At 34.4% G+C, this 23744-nt stretch overlaps 1 protein-coding gene across 9 annotated transcripts in view; it reads right to left on the bottom strand.

Moving 5' to 3' along the window:
* The window catches only part of EDEM3 (ER degradation enhancing alpha-mannosidase like protein 3), a 73595-nt gene that overhangs the window by 4851 nt on the left and 45000 nt on the right, over positions 1 to 23744 (bottom strand). The window contains exons 12-20 of one of the 9 annotated variants that reach the window (XM_008968564.4): positions 22268 to 22351; positions 21612 to 21736; positions 17157 to 17322; positions 16442 to 16596; positions 15114 to 15270; positions 12873 to 13064; positions 11363 to 11528; positions 7532 to 7717; positions 6202 to 6249 (exon numbers count right to left, since the gene is read on the bottom strand). In XM_008968564.4, coding sequence (XP_008966812.4) covers positions 6202 to 6249; positions 7532 to 7717; positions 11363 to 11528; positions 12873 to 13064; positions 15114 to 15270; positions 16442 to 16596; positions 17157 to 17322; positions 21612 to 21736; positions 22268 to 22351 — 1279 coding nt within the window. The remainder of the gene's footprint in view (positions 1 to 6201; positions 6250 to 7531; positions 7718 to 11362; positions 11529 to 12872; positions 13065 to 15113; positions 15271 to 16441; positions 16597 to 17156; positions 17323 to 21611; positions 21737 to 22267; positions 22352 to 23744) is intronic. The other 8 variants (XM_034942361.3, XM_034942372.3, XM_003815606.6 and 5 more) reach the window with 8 other exon arrangements.

The raw sequence follows: 23744 nt of genomic DNA, 5'->3' as shown, positions 1-23744 counted from the left end.
ATAGTCCAATGGGAGAAAAAGATATTATACAATTATCACGGAAAATAAATAGAAAACTCAACTGTGACACGTTATGAAAGAGAGATAAGGATGTTGGATGCTCAAGTCCCTTATGTAAAATGACACAGTATTTGCATATAACTGACACACATCCTCCCATGTACTTTAAATCATCTCTAGATTACTTTATAATACCTAATACAATGTAAATGTTATGCAAATCATTGGTATACTGTATTGTTTGGAGAATAATGACAAGAAAAAAAATCTCTGTATGTTCAATACGGATGCTTTTTTCTTCTTGAATATTTCCTATCCACAGTTGGTTGAATCCATGGATGCAGAACCCACAGATACAGAGGGAGAACTGTAAGGAGATTTGAGAAGTTTCTTCAAAAAGTTCCTTCAGAAAGTGACACTTGAGCTGGGGTTTAAAGTATAAGATAATGTCAAAGAAGGGAGGGAAGAGGATTTATTTAAAAACCAGAAAAAACAAAGGAAATGTAGACACGCAGGAAGGTGTGGGTGGGTATTGTTGGGGCACAGAAAACAATTCCCCAAAATATGGTGCTTCAGCATGATGAATGCTTGGAAAACTGAAAAGTCTCAGAAATAAGCCTCAGAACCAATGTCTGTCTCTGACCTTCCCCTGCCTCCCTGTCTCTCTGATCCTCTTTCCTGAAGCAACTGGGGGGATTCTCTCTGGAATTTTCTTATCTAAGGAAGCTTCTTTCCAAATGAAATGCAATTGTCTCAAGAATCCCTCCCCAGGACTCTCATCAAATAACGAGAAAAAAAATGAGCCATCAGAGAAGAGTAGAGACAGGGGTCCTCACCACACCCAAACAGACTTTTCTTCTGTTCTTCTGAGGACAGCTGAGAGATTAACTGGGGGACTTTATCTAGATACTATGCAAAGAGAATCCTTTACCAATCATTGTCTAAGCATTGGACCTCTTCATTCCCTAGTATTCCTCTACCCTAAGAAGAGGGTATTTAAGCTTCAACCACCTGTCCCCTTTCATATTTTGTATAGCTCCTGTGCACACACGTACACATAATAAAATTATTATGCTTTTCTGTTGTTAACCTGTTTTTGTTTTTTTTTAACCCGGGGTGTCAGCTGTAACCCTTTATGATGGGAAGGAAAGGATCACCCCTTTCTGCCCCTACAATGCATATATGTTCACCCTGATTAGATGGGATTACTTGACTGTGAAAGTTTACATTCTTAGGGGTTTTTTTCAGAGGGGAGGATCAGTGGGGGGTGGATTGAGGAATTCCACACAATCTCTGTCTTCTAAGCTGTGAAAAAGGTACAATTTAATTAGGCAATTAGGGAAACCAATGGTGCAGACCAAAGAAAGAAGGTAGCTGGCTACTTACAGCTTATTTATCCCAGGTTCCCTAAATTCAAGAGAGAACAAAAAGAAAAATCTCCAAGTTTCTTTCTAGATTGTATTATTCCAGATTAGAAGGAGAGGAAAAGGTGTAGGGTTGTTTTACCTGGTAATGAAGATTGTGCTTGTGATAAAAAACTCTCCTAGGATTACATATACAATATTATTTTGGAAATCTAGCTGATGTAATCGGACAAGAAAGTAGAATAATCAATGTAAATATAGAAAAAGATCAAATTATTTGTATTTTCAGATTGTGATCGTACACTGTCAAAGCAACTTTAATAAAAAATACTATTAGAATTGATAAAAAAATTTGGTAAGAAGACTATGCAAATACCAATAACTCCTTTGTAGTAACAATAAATAGTTAAAATATAATCATTAAACCTTTTCATAATAAAAATAAAAGCTACAAAACACAGAATTAAATTTATTATAAAAGGTATAAGACCCATGTTGCTTAAATAAAATCATGAGAACATAAAACAAGATTTGATTAAATTTATAGGTATATCTTAAATGAAGTCTTAATATTTAACATTTTCCTAATTTATATGTAAAGTATGCAATTATATAATTTCAAAATGAATCTCATTTGTACTTCTTGTTTTCGTTTTAGAACCAGATACAATTAATTTAAAGTTTCTATGGAACAGCATATGTCAAAGAGAAGCCAAGAAATTCTAAGAATCAGTGAGGGGAGAGTTGCCCTATCAGATAATAAAATATACTCAAAACAGCAAACTTTTATTATTGGCACAGGAATAAACACATTAGTAGAAGAGAAGGGTAAGTCTAGAAGCAGATCCAACTATGCAAGAATATTTGATATATAGCAAAGATGGTAGTTTAACTGAAGAAGAAATGAGTGGTTTGCTTCATAAACGGTATTTAGTAACTGACAACTCAATTGGAAAGACTCCTAACTTTTATTTTAAAATTCCATATGATTTAGAGACCCAAATGTAAAAAATGGTAAAAATGCCAGAAGAATTTAGGAAAATATTATGTAAAAACAGGATGGAGTGATCTTCTGAAGTGAGACAGAAGACCCAGGAGCCTCAAAGGAATTAATATTTCTGATTACCTAAAAATGTTATGAAAGTTACATAAACAAAGTGAAAAGATGACATGTTGGGAAAATTGTGTGATGACATGTTGGGAAAATTGTGTGTTTGTGTGTGTAACCTCTGTCCCTATATGTGTGTCTTTTCTAGATAATTTATAGAACCTCTATTTCTTTATGAGTATGTATGTAAATATAGGAAATGCACACACACACAAACAGAGAGGTCCTATAAAATATCTAGAAAAGACACAGAATCTTATTTAAAGAAGGCAAAGTGCAAAACGTATGACTAGGCAATCCATAAAGAGAAAAAACAAAAAATATACCTATAAAGGGAAATATGCTGACTAAAATAGGAAGAAACATGTACTCTCATATCTTGCTGGAAGGGATGTGAATTGCTACAACCTTTTCTGGAATGCAACTTGCAACATCCATTAAAATGAAAAAGACCCATATACTTTCTGCCAGCATTTCATTTTAGTAAATCTCAATATTCTAGAAAAAGTATGCATATCTAAGAAGATATGTACGAGAATGTTACCTACACCATTGTATACAGTGGCAAAACAAAAACCTGGAAATAATTTGGACGCCTAATAGTGACATGGTTAAATAAATTATGGTACAGTCATAATGCAAAACATAATGCAGCTTTCAAAAGAATAAGTTATGCTATCCTACTAGCTTGGAGGAATGTCTTTAATATAGCTTTAACTGTAAAAGGCAAGTTACTGAATGATACATATATTTAGAAATGTATAAAGCACTAAGAAGAATATAAAAGATTACACATCAAACTGCTAACATTGGTTGGTTATCTCAGAAAGACGAGAGATTATTTAAAAGTTTTTAATACACTTTTGGATTGTTTAATTTGTTACAAGTTTAATTTTATAAAGTTTTTAAAAAGATACCAATAACTATTCTATGCAGCACTATAGGAAAGTCACCAGGGGCCAACTAAATTTAAATGTAGAGAAGCAGAGAGAGAGCGAGAGACAGAGAGAGAGAGACAGAGAGAAGAACTTTGAAGAAGATGCCCATGGAAGAAAATATTTTGGTTTTCGCAAGCTGAAGGAGCTATAGAACCAGAAATAAAAGCAACAATCAGGAAAGTAAAAATGGCAGTTAGAGAACTACAAAAAGATAGAAGAGTTAAAGTCTGCCACATTGCTACAAATCTTGATCGTAAGGTGCCTGTTTTCACCAGTATGTGAGATCAAAGTCCTAAGAGCATAACAACCACAATATTAAACTCAGGAATGGTACATCAGAAACACAGAAAGAATGGAGAAAATCTCAAAATACAGAGAAACGAAATCAGTATGTTTTAATAATAAAAGAGGAAGTGAACCTTGGCAAAGACTTAGAGATTGGATGCTTTAGAACCAATCATTCATTCATTCATTCATTCATCTGTACATTAAATGTTTACTGAAAGCAAGGAATATAGAGATGAGAAGCAGGTAAAGAACTATTTAACTATCATAGTAGAACTGTATTAAAAGGACACCCTTAAATTTTACCTAGGAGAATAAGAAAAATTTCATAAAGAAGGTGGCATTTGAAATTTAGGACATCTAAATGTTCTCAAAGAGGAAAAGGGCCATGGGAGAGGAAAAGGGATTGATAGGGAACTTCCAGAAAAAGGGAAGAGATGGCGCAAATGTGAAAATGCATGAGAAAACATGTCTTGGATGGAGAAGGGAAGGTTAAGTATCAATTCTGCTAAGAAGAATGTTTCAGATGTTTCTCTCCAGCTAGAGTTCATCTGCATATGTACTAGATTTTTCTCCTAGGAATCAAATCCTTTCCAACAGCAACTTAAGGTGTGCAGTTCAGCTGTAGAACAGATTCACACCAATCAAATTCAGTGGGGGATAATCAGGAAAAGTGACCCTGCCTGACTTAAATCAGAGCATTGCAAATGATGGAACCTTTTTTTTTCTTTCCTCCATTTTCTCTGTCTGGCTCTTTACCAGATAGACACAAATACAGTCGCTTGAAAGCATTTGTCTAGAGCCCTTAAGGCACTATAGGCTTACACTCTAAGTTGCAAACATGACAATGTATTGGAACTTAAAAATGCTGATGTTTTTTCCCTGTGAGAAATACTATTGAAAAAAGGAAATTTACTCTTAATTGTAAACTGCTTCAATTTGGACCTAAAGGTAACAAAACATTGCCTTTTGTTTGTGGGCACAGGGTTGGAATAATTAAGTACCTTTACAAACTGAAATTTTGGAAAAATGAAACACTGAGAGATATGATATTGAAAATTCTGTTCAACAATAGACTGTGGATAGCTTAACTTTCAGAAGTGTCACAGGTTTGACCTAAGGAAGCAACATCACTTGATAAAATGCTAATGCTTTTTGGCTTCTAAATGTGTATTAAGATGACCAGAAAATTTCTGCTAGCAGAACAGTTTCAGATATGTCTATACTAATGGCATGGACTTATCAGAATAAGAAGACAGGAGTGAAGGCTTTTTAAGGGCTTCTATTTTCTGTATTAAATATGAAAAGGACTTCTTAATCAGCATTGTGTGACTTCATATGGAAAAATATATATTTGTGGAATGACATTTCTAGAAAAGGCAATCTGGAGAACATTTTATTGTTCAGATTTTAAGGATGTTGTTACTTAGTGTACTTATATAATCTGTTAACTAGTACCCGTAATGGTACAATATGGCCTGATACATAGCTGGGAGACAAAAAAGGGGTGCTTTCTGAATCTTGTTCAATATTTCTCAAAGTGTACTTGAGGAAGCAGCTACAACACAATCACCTGGGATGTTTGTTTGAAGTTTCAGATTCTGATTCCCAATCATAAAGTCTGAATCAGAAAGTCTGACTGAATATTTGGAGCAGGACTCAGAAGCCAACACTTCTAACAAGTGTATCTGTTGATTCTGGTGCAGGGGAGAAACACTGATGTATGTAGTAATGGTACAGGACAAATGATAACCGCTACAGACTGTGTAGCTTCTTAGGATATCCTAAGTGAATACATTTGTTGATTTCATAACACTATTATCATTGATTTCTGTTACATTAATAAATATTAACAATTAGACTGTATCTTGTTGCTAATTAATATAGCTGTACAGTTCTATAAAGAGGTATTACACAAAAAGGGGGCTTTTCAATACTTTTATCAAAAGATCACTCTATAACAATCACAGTTCAATAAATTTATAGACTAAACTTTTCAAAAAATATCTTTTAAATAATGCCCTTTTAATGCAAGGTCCTTAAGGGGATACTGTTCACCAATAATTCTTATTTTCTGGTAGAATTAATCATGTCTCATAACCTTTCTCTGGTACAGGAAGCACATGCTGTACCATAATCCTGTAGTCCTAACCCATGTACCATACACACACACGAGCTTTTAAAACAAGTCAGTACTTTAAATATTTTACACTGTGTTCAAATAAAATGTGATCAAAGTAATAAATACTAAAACAACAATGCCTGTGTTAGAGTGACTCTTGTATGGACATAGACATAGAATTCATCTATTGTATGGGATGTATAATTATTAGAATTTAAAATTATGTGACTGCTGACTAGACATGAAAATAATCTAATTACGTTACACAAGATATTATCATCGTATCCACTGAAACAAAATTATATATGTACTTGTGTGTGTGTACACACACCCAAATACATATATACGTATATAATTTAAGGCTTGTTAATGCAAGATACTTACTACTATTAATAATGTAGCTTGGAATCATTTTACCTTTTAATATTGCTGCTGAAATTCCAGTGGTAGCACAAAATAGGGGGAAAAAAAGCAAATGCATTAAAGAGTTACATGAAATAATAAAGAGTTACAAGAAATAATAATTTGCCTATGTTAGATGTGCCTAAATGCATATATGTAGGCAAGAAGATCTGAGTTTAGAAAAGGGCCCAGGAAAAAAAAAATCAGGTATACAGAGGATTTAAGACTAGAAAACCTTTGTATTCTGTTCTGTTTCCATCTATATATTGTTATATACAAACAACCTACTTGCTCACTCCATTGCTCATAAATAATTGACATTTCAAAGAATCTCAAAGAAGAATAAAGCAATACAAGAAGACAAAATTAGGCTAGCATGATTATGCTAGCATGATTATCACCGAACATTTTTTTTTAAATGTCCCACTTGGAAGTCACATTGAATTGAATCAGTTTCCTACATACCTGTCAAACACCCCAGGGGATGTAACAACCCTGTACTATTATGCAACTTCATCTATTTAAGGGTATGGGAGAACTTTAGCTCTCTCTTCAGGTCTCTCCAGCAGACAGGAAAGACTGCCACCACAAGCAAGATCTGAAGGCTCACATTCCCTCATTTCTCCTCTATCCCTGGGTGTGAAACTATGTAAGAATACTAGTAAGGCCTTGCATTTATATTGTAATTTGGGTTTCAAAGACATTTCAAATTACTAACGAACATTTTGGCCTACAGAGGACTATCTACTCTCATAAATTAAGACATGCTATCTTGTTTTTCAGAAACAGCCATTTGTAACTCTTATATCCATGTGATAAACTTAGATCTCATTGGGAAGAAGCTGCTAGATTTCTATTGCCTTCACCAAGACAGCAGTCATTTGATTATAGGTGGCCTGTTGAGACTAACTACTATGATATTGTATACAACATTCTATATATGTCTTCTCATTCCTTATAAAAGACATGTAAGATGTAGTATCAGTGAAATCAAATGGTGAACATTTCCAGATGTTAAAATGGCTTTCCTGAAGTAGTCTCTTGTATTTTTATCACCTGAACAGACTCACGGCAAAAATTACAAATCACACATAAAAACATATGTCTAAAAACATCCTAACTCAGAAAACAAAGCAAAATAAATGTTTTATTATTCTTATTTCCAAAAGAAAAATATATTTTGAAATCATCTTCTAAAAGTTTTACTTGTTTTCACAGTGAACCCCCCCCAAAAAATTTTTTGTGACTCGTTATCAAACTAGCAAAATTAATATTAAGCTGCATAAAAAAACAAATGGTATTTTACTCTTACCTCGATCTTTTGCTTTATCAGAGAGGAGCACTTCTACCTCCTCATATTCCCGGATGGCATCCAGTATGATACTTCCTTCTTTGCTGAATAAGAACAGCATGGGGATCTTGATGTCATCCGTATCCTTTCCATCACCTGCCATCTGGAACAGAGGGGCAGTATCACTGCTGCTCCCCTCATTGTCATCTAGCCAGAAAATAAATACAGCAAACATCAAAATATCCAGCCATTAAAAAGATCTATCTACTAATTGTTACCGATTTTTTACAATGACAGAATTAATTTTATGCATCAAGAACCATAAAAACCAACATAATTTTTGGACCCACTAATTCTCATAGAAACGTATCCAAAGGAAATAATTCAAAAGAAGCGAAAAGCCCTATGCCCAAATAATTTTACTAGACTATTTATAATTGTAAACAACTGTACACCATTATAAGTAAATTATAATGACCTACTTGATAGGACACACAGAATAATAATACATTTAAAAAGTAGAATACAGAATTCTATGATTATGACTATAAAAATTTCATATGCTTATGGAAAAGCCTAGAAAGGAAAAAATCAATGACTTGGATTACAGTGATAGAACTATGAATTAATTTTATTGTTGAAAATTTCCACTACTGGCATGATTACATTGTTTTACCAAACTAAAAATGGACATTTCTTTTTTATATAATGCACACAAAGAATAGTTATGACTATAGTGCTTCTTCCTCTATAAGCTAAACTAAACAGTATTGCTATTTTGCATTGGTTAAATAATAGCAATAGAACTATTAATAGTAGTAGTACCAGCAACATGCTGTTTTACTGGAGACGACAATCATGACCACCTCCAATTCGCATGCCAGTCTCCCAGAAGAAACTATCTGTCCTGTCTCAGGGTGCTCACTCTCATAGGACCTGCTAAGTGCAGAATGCATGACCCATCCTCTTGGTAATAATTGATTAGACAAAAGATGGCTACCTGACCCTGAGTCTCTCTGGGGGACCTGGAACTGGCACACAGAAAGACTGTTTCAGTTAGCAGGGGGTAATAGTCCAGTTGAATGACACAGACTTAGGGGCTGAGGCTGCAAACTAGAATGGCCATTTTGGAACTGAGGAACAAAGAGAGAGAAGGCTGGTGAGAAGCTGGAAAATGAAGCAGAATTGCAAAGAGAAGCAGGGAAGAAAAGTTCAGAAGGACCCAGAGGTAGAGATACAGAGAGAAAAGTGAAAAACATTCACTATCATGGATCCTGGTGATTTTTAGTTCCCACTTCTACCTCCTGGTGAATCCTAGTTGTATTTGTACTGTTTAATTCACTAAAAATAATCCATTTCTGTGTAGTGAAAAAACCTCCCTTCTTAAACCAACGTAATTATCTCCTGCAGCCACATGATTTCTAAGATAATTCGTATTTCTAACCCTTGCAACAAAAAACAGCTAATTCCTAATTTATTCATTTATATACAATTAAAACAAAAACAAAATGCTTTGTCAGAAACAAAAAACTCAGGAGAAAGAAGTCAACACAAGAAAGTTTCTCATTAAAAATTAAATTTTTGGCTGGGTGCGGTGGCTCATGGCTGTAATCCCAGCACTTTTGGAGGCCAAGGCAGACCACTTGAGGCCATGAGTTTGAGACCAACTTGGCCAACACAGCGAAACCCCTTCTCTACTAAAAATACAAAAATTAGCCAGGCTTGGTGGCACGTGCCTGTAATCCCAGCTACTCAGGAGGCTGAGGCACAAGACCTACTTAAACCTAGAGGTGGAGGTTGTAGTGAGCCAAGATCATGCCACTGCACTCTAGCCTGGGTGACAAAGCAAGACTCTGTCTCAAAAAAAAAAAAAAAAAAAAAAAAAAAATTTCTGAGAGTAAGGATCATCATCTCTTATTTATTTATCCACAGAACCCAGTATAGCATTTTCCAACTAATAGCTACCAAAAAAAACATTTGACGGGCCAGGCTCGGTGGCTCATGACTGTAATCCCAGCACTGTGGGAGGCCAAGGCAGGCGGAACACCTGAGGTCAGGCGTTCAAGACCAGCCTGGCCAACATGGAGAAACCCCGTCTCTACTAAAAAGAAAAAAAATACATAAAAATTAGCCAGGCGTGGTGGCAGGCACCTGTAATCCCAGCTACTCGGGAGACTGAGGCAGGGAGAATTGCTTGAACCTGAGAGATGGAGGTTGCAGTAAGCCGAGATCACGCCACTGCATTCCAACCTGGGCGACAGAGCAAGACTCCATCTCAAAACAAACAAAACAAAAATTGACAATTATTGCATACTATAGAAGATCATGAGAATTAGACTTCACTGAAAAATATAAAAAACCAAAATACTACACAAAGAAATATTTTTAAACATTAATGCATAAATTCTACACTTTATACTTTACATTTTCATTTTGAAGTCTTGGTAAGAAATCTTCAAAATGATAGTGATGGTTAATATACTAAATTCTGCAATAAAACTAATTTAAGTGTGGGAAATACCCAAGGATAAAGAGGATGATTTAAGTCAGGGGTCGGCAAATCTCTTCTGTAACTGGCTAGATGATGAATAAATATTTCAGGCTTTGTAGTTCTCTCCTGTAAGTACTCAACTCCATCACTGCAGTTCAAAGCAGTCATAGACCATACACAGACAAATTGGCATGACTGTGTCCTGATAAAACCTTTATTTACAAAAATGGGCAATGAGCTGGATTTGGCCTATAGTCTTGTAGTTTGCCAACTGCTGATTTAAGTCATTAAACAGGACTTCTCCTAATGCTTATTAATAAAATTTATGCATCCATTAAATCAACATAATAAGTGTTAATATTCTGTTTTACCTGAACTATTTTTTTTTATTTACCTTAACTATTGGGCAGCAGGGGAGGGGGGAATCCAAAATGGATTTCCCTGTGAGAGAAGCTGTACAAAAGAACTCACAATCAGCATATTGTGAGCCCAGGTCTTACAGTTCTTTCTGAATGTAAACTCCTATTTACTTTAAAACAGAAAAATTTATATTTCCCCTGATAGTCATGGCCTGTTTATCATGATATAAGTGATTGTCTATGAAAGATAAAAAAGCAAAACCCACTAGTTGATACATATAGGTAAGATGATTTAAAGGTGGTAATTTGTCATTTCAGTAGAAAAAGATCCAAGGGGATAAAGATCTGCTAGCAATACTGTAAACCCTGTTATAGTAGCACTTATCCTATGTCTGCTATTATGCCAAGAAATTTTATATATCTTTAAACCTTACAATCACCTAAAATATATTTATTATCACTTCCACTGGAGCTCAAAAATATTCTACTATCAAATAAAAAAAAATTCTACTATTTAATCTACAGATTAAAAAACTGAAGCTAGGCCAAGGTTACACTGCAATTTTGTGGTAGAGCCAGGAACTGTACTCTCATGTGTCTGCCTCCAAAGCCTGCATCTTTGTGGAGTAATGGAAATTTTCAATGGCTCCCCACTGGAGGTGGCACAGTGTAATTCTTGCCCTTCGGGGGTTATGGATCTCATGGGCACCTTTTCTTATCCATGGTACTGAATTTTTTTACCACTCAGCCCTACCTCACCCTCACACCTAAACCCAAGTATTTTCACTGACATTAATATACAGAAACTCAAATCTAGACTTTTAAAAAAGATGTTAGATATCTAGAAATTAAGAGTCATTGGATTACCTATCCTTTATGTTGTCTAGGTGAGGTAAAAAAAACTATGACAAACTCTTTGATAAAATTTTAGAAAATAAAAGGGAAAAAATCCTAAAAATTATCTCCCCTTCAGTCAACGCAATGACACGGATGATTACTTACCAATAACAATGCCACCAATGGCTCCAGCATTCTGGATGTTGCGTGCCTTTTCTGCAAACATGCACTGTCCTCTTTGTATCAGTGCGATTTTTCCCATCACTGCCTCTGGGTTAGTAAGCTCTGAACAACCATTGTATGGTTTACTGCTTGCAACAAATCCTCTTGTCTGTCAGAAATAAAAGCAACTTGAATACTTTAATCTTCTCAAATGGCAATCAAGTCATTAAACCTCAATATCTAGAGTTTTAAGAGAACTAGAACTCATTTCTTTTCTAATGATAACATATCTAACATACAGTCACCATAAAATATTGTTTTAAACATTTTGCATATCACAGTACTCAACCAATATTTCTAGTGTGCTTTGCAGTTTATAGAACATTTTTATATAAACTACAAAATCTGTTATTTATAATGACCCTGAGCAAAACAATACAAATAACATTTCCCTTTCACATATGGGGAAATTGAGACTCAGGTTACGTAATTTGCTCACAATGTTAACACAATGTTACTAAGCGGTAAAGTTGGGACCTGCAGGCAGATTCACTACATTTACAATAGCTGGGAACTAATTTGAAATGATCATTGGTAACAAGAAAAGTTTTTCAAAGGGGAAAAAATGGACTTAGTCTATATGAATCTGCAAGCAGTTCTTTTTACCAAAAAAATTAAATCCACCAAGGAACTAATTTTTTTAAACACGTTACTATAAAGATGTTTTAATATCCTTCACTCTACTAAAATGTAAATTCCATAAGGGCATGGATCTTCATTGGTTTTGTAAACTGATACAGCAAGCAGTGCACAGAATATAGTAGGCACTCAATCAACAGTTGAATGAATCAACCAATCTATATAGCTTCTACATAGTTTAAAATACACAAGAGAAAAAAGTCTAAATTAGCAGTAATAGAGTGAAAAGAGCATTGGCTTTAGATTGTCATGATACTTGGGCTCTGGTCCCAGCTCTGCAATCAATTAGTTAGATAACCTTGTGAATTGCTTAGTTATGTAAGTCTTTGTTTTCTATGTTATAACTATGTTATAACTATAGAGGATGGACTAGCTAAATGATCTTCAAAGTTTGCCCAGTGGAACCTCAGGGTCCCAGGCTTTCTCCAGTCACTTGAGCCAGAGCTTCTGTGCTTTTAGCTGTTTTCTACATTAAGCTCCTGGTTTAGACTTTTGTTCAAAGAAAGGTTCTAGTGGCTCTTAGAAAGTCTGAAAACCATTTTTAGATCAATTACAGGTATTAAATTAGAGAAGAGACAAAGAAATTGAATAGAACCTGAATAATATTTTAGTTAAAATTCTGTAAGCATATTATATACATAAATTATGACTCAAAGTTTTCAAGACATGCTTTTACTTTACTTAAATCCAGGAGATTGACTATTTCAGTTTTTTAAATAAATTAAAACTACTAAATTAGAGAAGAGACTAAGAAATAAGGCAATACTTAATATTTTAAATTCAGTTTCAACAACTATATTTTAAGTATACATACCTCTTTATGTTTAGACAGATCCAGCCCAAACTGAGCTGGTCCAGCAGTCAATACTACCCTGCCAAAAAATGGGTGGGAAACAATTTGTACAGCTCGTGGAGGCAGCTGCTGTTCTTTTTGTTGCTGACTTGACAATTCAATCATCTCCTGCATGAACCTCAACCCATCTTCAGCGTCAATTGAACTAGCAGCCTATGAAAAAAACAAATTCATTTTATCCTTCCTTTCTGGAAACTTCCACCAATTTTTTGATTTCCTAAAGACACTGTACTGTAGTATTCTACTCTACAACTTCTTCTTTCACTTTAGGTCACCACCAAGTATTTATGACCTTATTTGTACTCAAAAATAATACTTTCAGAAATAGTATTTCTGAAAATAACTTATCTGTATTTTTTATCAACGTCACTTTCGCTATTCTATAAACCACTTTTGATTCAGATTGAGAACTGGACTTCTAGCGAATGCTCAAATGCTCACTTTGCTTATTCTCCCCACTGGCTTTCCCTCTGAAGAAATAAACCTCATACCTGACCCACACTTTCCCTCCTTGAAATAGTGAACAACCAGATTCAATTTGATTCAAAACATATCTGTGAAGCACTTATTCCATCTCAGCACTTGCCTAGGCATTGGAGAGACAGTCCTTTAAGAAGTTTGTGTCTGGAGGAGAAAGACATGTAAAGTTAGCTATGATAAAATTTCTCAAGTGGGAAAGTGGAAAAGGAGCACAGATGAGGGAACAATTGATTCTGCTTGTGTGTACCTGGGAAAGATTTAGAATGACACTTGAATTGAGTCTTAACAGAGGGAAAGTTGAAGAATGACTATAATAGAAAAAAATAAGATGATTCCTGATACTTTACAGGAAAAACCAACAAGACATGATAGAAGTTAGAGGATGGAAAAGGATAAGAGGAACTGGAAGAGAAGAAGAGTTCAAACCTATCCTGAAATTTCCAGCTTTGATGACTTAAAGAATGATGATAGGTTTTACTGACATGGAGAGCCAAAGAAGGAAACATAGGTTGAGGTGAGGGTAGAAAGAGAGTAAACAAGAAAGAGATAATTCAAGTTTGGACAGATTGAGATTGAGATGCAAGATGTATGAGAGGTAGATGAAAGTTGAATTTAATAGTAAATTTAGGAATCAGGATTCACATACATAGCTAAGAAGTCATATGTATAAAAATGATAGCTAAGCTTGTAGAAATAGGTGACACTGTTGAAGAAGAGTATATAGAGAAAAGAATGTCATCCAGATTCTTGGAAACTGTTTACATTGAGTGGTTGTGCCAAGGAGAGCTACAAAGCAATAAACAGTGAAGTAGAAAAAGAACTTTGTTTCTGAAATATCCTGGGAAGCCAAGAAGGGAAAATGTTTTATGAAGGGTTCAGCCAATAGTTACAGAAAAGTTAAATCACATAAGGATCAAGAGGCCACTTGGCGGTAATTATGCCATTGGCAGCCTAAGTAAGTAAAAGCAATGTCACAAGAGATGTCACTCCCACTGAGGCCAAATAAAATACAAGGAAGAAGGAAGAATACTCTTAAAAGAAGGAAGGATGTGGCAAGAATATGGATGAGATGAAAACTTGAGGATGTGATGAAGTTGTGGGAGGGTTGAATTTGAGATTAAAGGATACCTGAATATGGTTCTAGGTTAAAAATTATTCAGCAAACTATGTGGTTTTCTCAGAATCAATATACTAATAAGGTAAATAATTTAAAGACTTCGTGTTATAAAAACTTTCAAAGTAAAAATCAATAAAAATTTCTCAAAAAGACATGTTATTTTTCCTAGGCACAGACAAATAAATACCTACGATGAACAAAATACTTAAGATTCAGTAGCTCTTTGGAGACTAAAATGATGTAAAACATGGAGATATGAATATTAAAACTAATTACTAGCTTTTGAAGTTATGTTGTAAATAAAAGTAACAGGGGAAAGCCAATGGACTGAGAAACAGAAAACTTAGATTTGAGTCCTGCATTTGATTATATTAACTTCAGCAAATTACCCAACCAAGCTCTGATTTATTTAATTGATTTATACTATAAAGGAGTTGAATTAGGTGACTTTCCAAGATACTTCCAAGTCCTAAAATTCTCATTCTCTCACTTTAAACAATATATTTAAAGTGTTTAGAAAGTTGAAATCCATTATCTTATTAAAGCTAATGCGACCAAAGAAAGCAGGGCAGAGACGGTATCTAATTAGTGTAGCAATGTCTTACTTGGATTGCATGTTGGACCAACTGGACTCTCCCATCTTTGAGGTGAATCAAACTCACCCCCATCTTCTTCAGGATTTCTAAATGCTCAGGGTTAGTGGCCATGAAATCTCTGGCTCTCAGAGGGGGTTTAGCTCCACTCCTGAAACTCTCCTCTCTGCTAAAAGTAATTACAGGCAAGGCTTAAAAAACTATAAATTAGAATTGGCAAAAAACATATGTCAAATAAAAATAATGTTACTTGCAAAATTGCTAGTTTTAGAACTAGTGAAACTGGAATAACTAGAAAGTATTTTCTTATATATAATTTAGGTTAACAAGTGGTATAGCTTTCAAATATAACATTTTCTAGTTATAAAAGTTTGTATATTATCTATATAAGGCAGTATTAGTCAAGAGAACTATAACTATTTAAAGTACAGAACAAGTTTGCTTGGGGATTTGTTACTATTGATGTTATCCTTTAAAAACACAGATTTTTCTCCCAATATTTTAAAAGCAAATCAATACTTGCATCAGTGAATAATAACACTTATGTAAAAATAATTTTTAAAAAGTCCTTGTAATGGCCTAATATAACTACTCGTCAGAAAACGAACTCATTAAGCCAATTTTAACAAGCAAGAATAAGTACTCCCTTAAAAAATCAAATCCAAACAAACAAACAAAATACCTGTATTTTCACTACACAGAAACTATAGACAAAAGGAAATTTTTTTTTTTTGAGATGGAGTTTCGCTCTTGTCACCCAGGCTGGAGTGCAATGGCATGATCTTGGCTCACTGCAACCTCCACCTCCTGGGTTCAAGCGATTCTACTGCCTCAGCTTCCCGAGTAGCTGGGATTACAGGTGCCTGCCACCATGCCTGGCTAATTTTTTGTATTTTTAGTAGAGACAGAGTTTCACTATATTGGCCAGGCTGGTCTCGAACTCCTGACCTCAGGTGATCCACCTGCCTTGGCCTCCCAGTGTCCTCAGATTACAGGCGTGAGCTACCATGCCCGGCCAGAAAATATTCGATGAAACTATTCCATGAAAAATGAGTTACAGAAGTTAAAAACTGTTACATGCTGCCCACTATTATTACTTTAGTTCATAAAATAAAAGATATATTGAAAGTTTCCAAAATAATAAAAAAGATATTACTGCAAAACAAGCTTTACTATCTAACTTTACTACTAATTTTTATTTTAACCAGTGATAGCTACATACCTCAACATTTTCGGCCTACGTGAATGTCTTCTTGGCTGTTGATACATGCTCCCTAAGTTCTCTATCATTTACTAAGAAACAACTTTGATATTAGAAAATATAAAATAATACATCTTACACTCTGATGATGCCTCTAGGACAGCTCTTATCCACCACATTTTTCAAGGGCTCACGAATACTTTGAGCATACAATGGGTCATTAGGGAAGAGGATCTGAGTATTTGGACAAGTCCAATCGAAGTTACTGTCATCCAGTTCTGTATATTCCGAGGTCTACAAGAGAAAAACATTTTATGTAAACAGAAATAATTATTTTACTTAACATAATTTTTTTTTTTTTTTTTTGAGACGGAGTCTCACTCTGCTGCCCAGGCTGCAGTGCAGTGGCGTAATCTCTGCTCACTGTAAGCTCCATCTCCTGGGTTCATGCCATTCTCCTGCCTCAGCCTTCCGAGTAGCTGGGACTACAGGCGCCCACTACCACGCCTGGCTAATTTTTTGTATATTTAGTAGAGACGGGGTTTCACCATGTTAGCCAGGATGGTCTCAATCTCCTGACCTCGTGATCCACCTACCTGGGCCTCCCAGAGTGCTGGGACTACAGGCATGAGCCACCGCACCTGGCCTACTCAACATAATTTTTAAAAGGAAACAGTTAATGAAATATATAAGTGTACACAGGATGCAATAAAAGAAAAAAAATAGGAAAATGTATATATTTATTCTTACCATACATATATTTATTGAATTCTACTCATGGATTACTTTTCACTTGGAAAAATAAAACATATAGAAATAAAAAAGAGAATAAGACATTTCATTTAAAAACTCACTGTGTTCTTTTTAGAGATGCTTTGATTTGTAGTAGAGAGCCAAAGAGGTAACAGATGAGCTTCTGTTGTAAAGATGTAATCTTCTATGTCAAAAATAATGTCTTCTTTATCAGCAAATAACAAGTAAAGATATTTAAACATTTCAGCCAAGAAGAAAGAATCCATTCTAAAATAAAAAGTCACAAATAAATATAAGTAGATAAAAATAATATAAATGCCAACTATATGAAAGCCATAGAGTCAAGGTTAATAATCCTGTCTATACCAACTTAGATGTTCAAAGAACTATAGAATGTATCAATCTACCAGGGGCAGAATAACCTTGACTCCAAGTATATTCCATGTTAATGAAAAAGACCAGAGGAGTTGTCTACCACACTGATACACTGAATCTTGTGGAATAATGCAGACAAGATTTTTCTATAGGCCTTTCAATGAGGGAAAGTTCTCCATTTCTTCTATAGAGAATCAACAGCAGGGAGGTAACTGATAAATTTTACAAGTGAGAATCATATAAGAATCTTCAATTAAATTAAAGAGCTAGAAAAAGTCATACAAATTTGACGGAATTTATTATGTAGCTATTTAAGTGATTTAAAAAGAAGGCTTTAAATGTAAAGAAATTACTTGCATGTAATTTCCTGGCCAACATGGTGAAACCCCGTCTCTACTAAAAATACAAAAATTAGCCGGGTGTGGTGCCAGGCACCTGTAATACCAGCTACTCAGGAGGCTGCAGCAGGAGAATCACTTGAACCCAGGAGATGGAGATTGCAGTGAGCCGAGTGCACTGTCACTGCACTCCAGCCTGGGCGACAGAGCAAGACTCCGACTCAAAAAAAGAAAAAAATAGTTACATGAAAAAAGTACAATGCAAAGTCACACGGGCTATGATTATAACATTCTAAATATTTATTTACTTGTTAAGAAGGGAATGTGGAGAAATAAAGACAGTAAAACTATATGTGTTTTTACAAATGATTTAATGTTATAATGTTTTAACAATTTAAGAAAAGTTTAAATTAAAAGTGTCAGGAAAAAAGCATAGCTGGTAGATGGAGTCATAGTAACACCAAATTTAATTCACTACTCCCCAAAGCATCATAGGTTTTGGCAGTAATAAACAACTTCTAGTTTACTGGACAAGTTGCACAATTTCATACCTCTGGCCAAGCACAATTCCTGGCACATAGTAGGCACTCAATAAATGTTTACTAAATTAAATGCAAGTTTAAACAGCGTGATTAAAGAATGAGCTGGAGAGGGAGTAGAACAAAGAAGTAAAGAACATGGGCTTTGGAAATAGAAAGATCTTCCACTAATTAGTTCTGTCACCATGGGGATATTATATAAGGACTATGAGCTTCAGTTTATTCTTCTGTAAAAGGAATATAACAATACACTCATGACATTGGTGTGAAGACTGAGATATTAAATGTCAATTATTTAGCATAGCACTTGGCATACATATGAGATTGAAACTACAGCTATCATTTTTCCTACATACACATGATTTTTTATTTTGGAACAAAAACTCACCTGAAATGTTTCAAAACATGTTTAGCCATTTTGGATATTAATCTTTTTAGACAATATAAAAACACTTTCCTGTTTATCTGCAATACACTTATCATAATTCAACCTTTTCTGATGGACTGACAGTTATTACATGAGCAAATGCTATCTTGAGAACTGCAGACAGATGAGCAGGATACTGATAATTGGCAAATACTAGAATAGACAATTTGTAAACATTTAGAAAAGAACAAGGCATGGTAAGATAACTACAATATGAATTGGGCAAAGCTAGCAAGTTGAACATCAGATCATATGATCTATTTTATATTTTAAAATCATAAAAATACATAAATAAAAATACACAGGCATTAAAAATGTCTGGAAGCCTTTATAAAATTGCTAACAGTGGTAATCTTACGCAGTTAGGGGACAGTGTCTTAGCAAATATTTTCCTATTATTTTTGCCATTTACATTATTTTCAGTAATTATGATTAGGAAAATACAGATATTTCCATTCTGAAAAGTGTGTGTGTATGTCTGTGTCTGTGTAGATGATGGTAACCTGGAGGACAGTGATAGTGCTTAGATCTATAGGGTAATAAACCACCACATGCAAAGAGCCTGTAACTGAAAGCTCTTGAGTGCAATGCCACAAGGCACTGGTTGGGGTCCAACCAAAACTTCTTCCTAACAGTTTGGATGAAAAAAATGTAAGGTATGCTCATCTAAACTATAGATCATTGAAAACTGGTAGTTTAGCTAATGAGATTCAACCTCTAGACCAAAATCTAGAAACAAAACAAAAAAGGAAATTTTGCTGAGTTAAATATAAAAGTTCTAAGTTTACACTAAAAAAAGAAAACTTGGCTGCTCAAAGGCAGGGTGGAGAACACTCATTTGTCAGCAGACCATACAGTTAAGTATGTGAAACTAGTTGATCACAAGCTCACTGTGAGCTGAACATAATAAAGCTCCTAAAAAATCTAAAGCACATCTAATAACACAATATGATGAAGAATGGTAGTTCTTAACCTTTCATTTGGCTAAAGACATCTGAGAGGCACAACAATCCCCTGAGGAACAGTGAGTCAATGAAGCAGTGGTCCTCAACTGGATAGAGGGTGGAAACTCATCAGCCTCATAGAACATTAGTGACCCTTTGCCTGAATACAGACAGTTATGGTGCTGTCGTGCCAGACACATCTTGAGCATGGTTAATTCTGGATGTGATATTTTAAGAGTTATTATATATACTGGAATGCAATCAGAACGGGGCAATGTCAGTGGTAAGAGGTCCAGAAACAATGTCATAAAAGGAGTATTTGGTGGGGAAAAAAAGAAGGATGTTACACTTTGAAAAATAGAATTCTAAACAGTAAATCATGTCTTCCTCTGCAATTCTTCAACTTGTTACCTCTTTTGTATTTTAGAACATATCACATGGTTGTGATTATTTCTTTACACACCTATCTTATTCACTAACTACAAGTCATGGGAGTGCAGGGACTGGTTCTATTTTATCTTTCTACCCCACACTTAAGTGCAGTGGCTGGCATACAGTAGGTGTTTAATTATTGTTCTTTAATGAATTGCCAGTATAACATCATTGTCAAGAGCCAATCTGCCTAGATTAGAATTCTGACTTAATCTTACTAACTGTGTGACCTTAGGCAAGTTCCCTAACTTCTCTTTCCCTTGGTTTCTTCACCTTTAAAATGAAGACTGTAATAGTACACTTCAGAAAGCTGTTGTAAGGATCAAATTAGTTAAACACATAAAATGCTTAGAAGACTGTCTGGAGTATAGGAAACAGTCAATAAACGTTACAGGCAAATACACAAGGTATCTGCTTTTATTTCTTGCTATTACTTGTATGCCTGCTTCCAGAACCTAACCATTTCTCATTAGCTCTGGTTAGGGATGGTGATTCGAAGCCTAATTAACCATTATCCGAACACTAAGTGAAGAACTAAGGGACAACTCTATGGGTAGATGATGAGTGCTGTGTTTCTCATGTCTTCAGTCTCACTGCCTGGAACTTCTTTTACATCTTTCTTCTTCTAATTCTTGGTTATCCTTCAGGACATAGGAGCCTTCAGGAACCCTTCACTGACTATCACATCCCAACTTGTGCTTCATGTCCCTTTAATGTGTTTCATAACACATATACAATGTTTTAAAAGTCTGCTTATTGGCCTGCCTTCAGTGATTCAAAGACAGAAAGGACTTATCTTCATATCTTTAATCCTCAAAAACTAGTAAGAGCCCTGGCACATAAGGGGCCTCAGTAAATATTTCCGGAATGAACATTTGCTAACCAAATGAACAAATAAGCTTCAGCATTCATTTAGAGATGTGATAACCAGATAAGTGATCTTAGAATAAGGAGAATGCTTGTGAATTTCATGTGGAGCACTTTTTATAGCTTGAATACTTCATACCATCTACATCTATCCAGTGTCTAATGAAACAGAAACTACCACTGGTCTTTCCCACTCCTGCAAGTCAGCAACGGTGTAAGAGTACACACAGCTTTTGAGGAATTCTTGGCCGAACACAAATCACATTCCAGATCATTCCTCATCTTGGTAATTTCTAATGTCTTATGTAATATAAAAGGAAACTATTATCAAAGAAGAAAAAAAGCCACATTTTAGATAGTCCTAATACCAAGGTTCTGATATTTAACAATCATTGATTCATTTATTTAAAAATCATTTGAGCACCTACTATATGCCAGGCACTATGATAAAAATACAAACTTTTCAAACAAATTAAAATTAGTGTATTCAACAGAGTTTTAAAAAGTAAACACAAGGAACAAAGGTTTCTATCCTTTGTAAAAGAATTAAACTTATTTGAATCCTAAATGGTAGCTGCATTTTGTGTTGTTTCAGAGAGACCCTGAGGAAAGAGGATGTTAGCAATTGTTTTACCTGTCCTCATGACTTCCAGTACGAACATCCTTCATGGCAGCAAATCCGCAAGGCACTCTAGCATATTTATTTAAATTTTCAATAAGTGTCTTCCCTACTTCAAGGTAGTAAGGATCTCCTGTAGCCTATTAAAAAGGAGAATATATGTATAATATATATAGCTTATATATTACCACATATCCATTCATTTACCAAATATTTATTGAGTACCTACTAGGTGCCAGGCACTGTATCAGGCACTGAAGGACATTATATAGAACTGAGTTCTGAAAAAAAGCTATGAATCTGCTTTACAGAATTTCTTAAATACACAATTATAAAATTTAACTATATAACCTTAGTTTTTAAATTTCTAATGCTCAGAAAGGCTGCCTGACTGAAGAAAGGCAAGAGACATGCTTTAGAAAGCAGCTCTAGAACATAAAATTTCTCTTTAAAGAAATGTTTACATAATATTTTTTAAAGAAAAAAACCTTGCATGTCAATTCTTGCATCATTCAATAATTCTATGAACTAGATGAATAAGAACCATGATATATCCAATCATTATAATATTAAAAGGGGACTCTGAAAACCCAATTACTATTATGAAAGAATGATAGATCCAACAGAGAATGGAGGCTAAACTTTAAGTAAAATGGGGTATATTTTCTTACTTTATATAAGAAGTAGGTACTTTCTGCAAATTCTGGCCTTAAAGGATGTTGAGCCCAGTGTACTCTGAAATCTGTCGTAAATGCCTGAACAAAACAACATACAAAAGGCATAAAAAATGTGATTAAATACACAAGTAGTTCCAGAATATATAGAATATATATAAATAGGTAAAAGCAATTAAAATAGCAATCAGGACATTTTCATCAATAAAACATCAATTTTCATTGCTTAAAATAACAATTCATTTTGCAAAGGCTGCTATTTTTACCAATTAAATTGATTATTTTTTCAGTGATCATTCTGGCTATTAGAAAACTCAGAAAAACTCCATAATGAAACTCAGTAATGCCACTACATGGGTCCTGGTGGTAAACATAATTGTGTTTTCTTTTTATCCTTCCCTCTACTTTTTCCTCTGAATTATTACTCTCCTAGTTCTCACATTTATTTTTAAATTTTTTAAATCGACAAATATATTTATGGTATATGACATGATGTTTTGATATATTTATACACTATGAAATGGCTAAATCAAGCTAATTAACATATGCATTATCTCACATAGTTCTCTTTTTTTGTGGTGAGAATACTTAAAATCTCTCTTAGCAATGTGTAAGCATACATATTTCATATTTTAGCTTATATTTTCTAACAGCCTCAAATCCTTTGTGGAATAAGACAGAGCATTATTTAGAAATAAATAAAATTAGTCTATTTGAAATTTATTCAATAACATAATCAATTGGTTTTTAAAAGAAAATAAAAATAAAAGCAAACAAAAACTTTTATGGGAGCTAAATAAAAATTTCATTTGTGATAGATCTATTAATTGAAACCTCAGTTTATTCTGGATGGATATGAATTTTCTACAATGCACAGTCCTACTCACCTGAAGGCTAATAAAACTATACTTTCCAAAACAAACACTTTAGGAACCCTTCTAAGTTGGTAGAATGCTTAGATATCTCACAGAGGGTAGTCAATAAGCGGGGATAGAACAAGGCCATACACACATTTGGAAATTTTTAATGGTACATTTCTGGAAAGCCAAAAAGTATGCTATTAAAATCTTGTCATATTAAGCTAGCAAGAATATTTATTACTAATATGATGTATAAAAATCAGGAAGAATAATTCTCAATCAGCATGAGGAAGAGATGGCATTCTATACATTTCCAGAGGGCATGTGTGAACAACAAAAGTATATCTAATATATACTGTTTTCATAAGACAAGCTTTAGAAAATAAAAAGTGACAAAATCTCCCTAGCTGGTAGGTACATACAAGAGTTAGAATGAGAGAATATTACAATGGCATAAGTTAGGAAGAGTTGAGAAGAACTAAGCTGGGAATTTTTTTACATAAAATTTAAAAAATGCCAGCATTACCCTAAATCAGACTTCTCTTAACACACAAAGAAAAGCAAAAACATATATAATACTGTACAAACCAAAAATAAACTATTTAATAGGAAAA

This window comes from Pan paniscus, chromosome 1 (assembly GCF_029289425.2).
Source record: "Pan paniscus chromosome 1, NHGRI_mPanPan1-v2.0_pri, whole genome shotgun sequence".
In the NCBI taxonomy this organism is placed as follows: Eukaryota; Metazoa; Chordata; class Mammalia; order Primates; family Hominidae; genus Pan; species Pan paniscus.
Note: the sequence above shows the minus strand (reverse complement) of the source record. Positions and strands in the feature narration are given on the sequence as shown.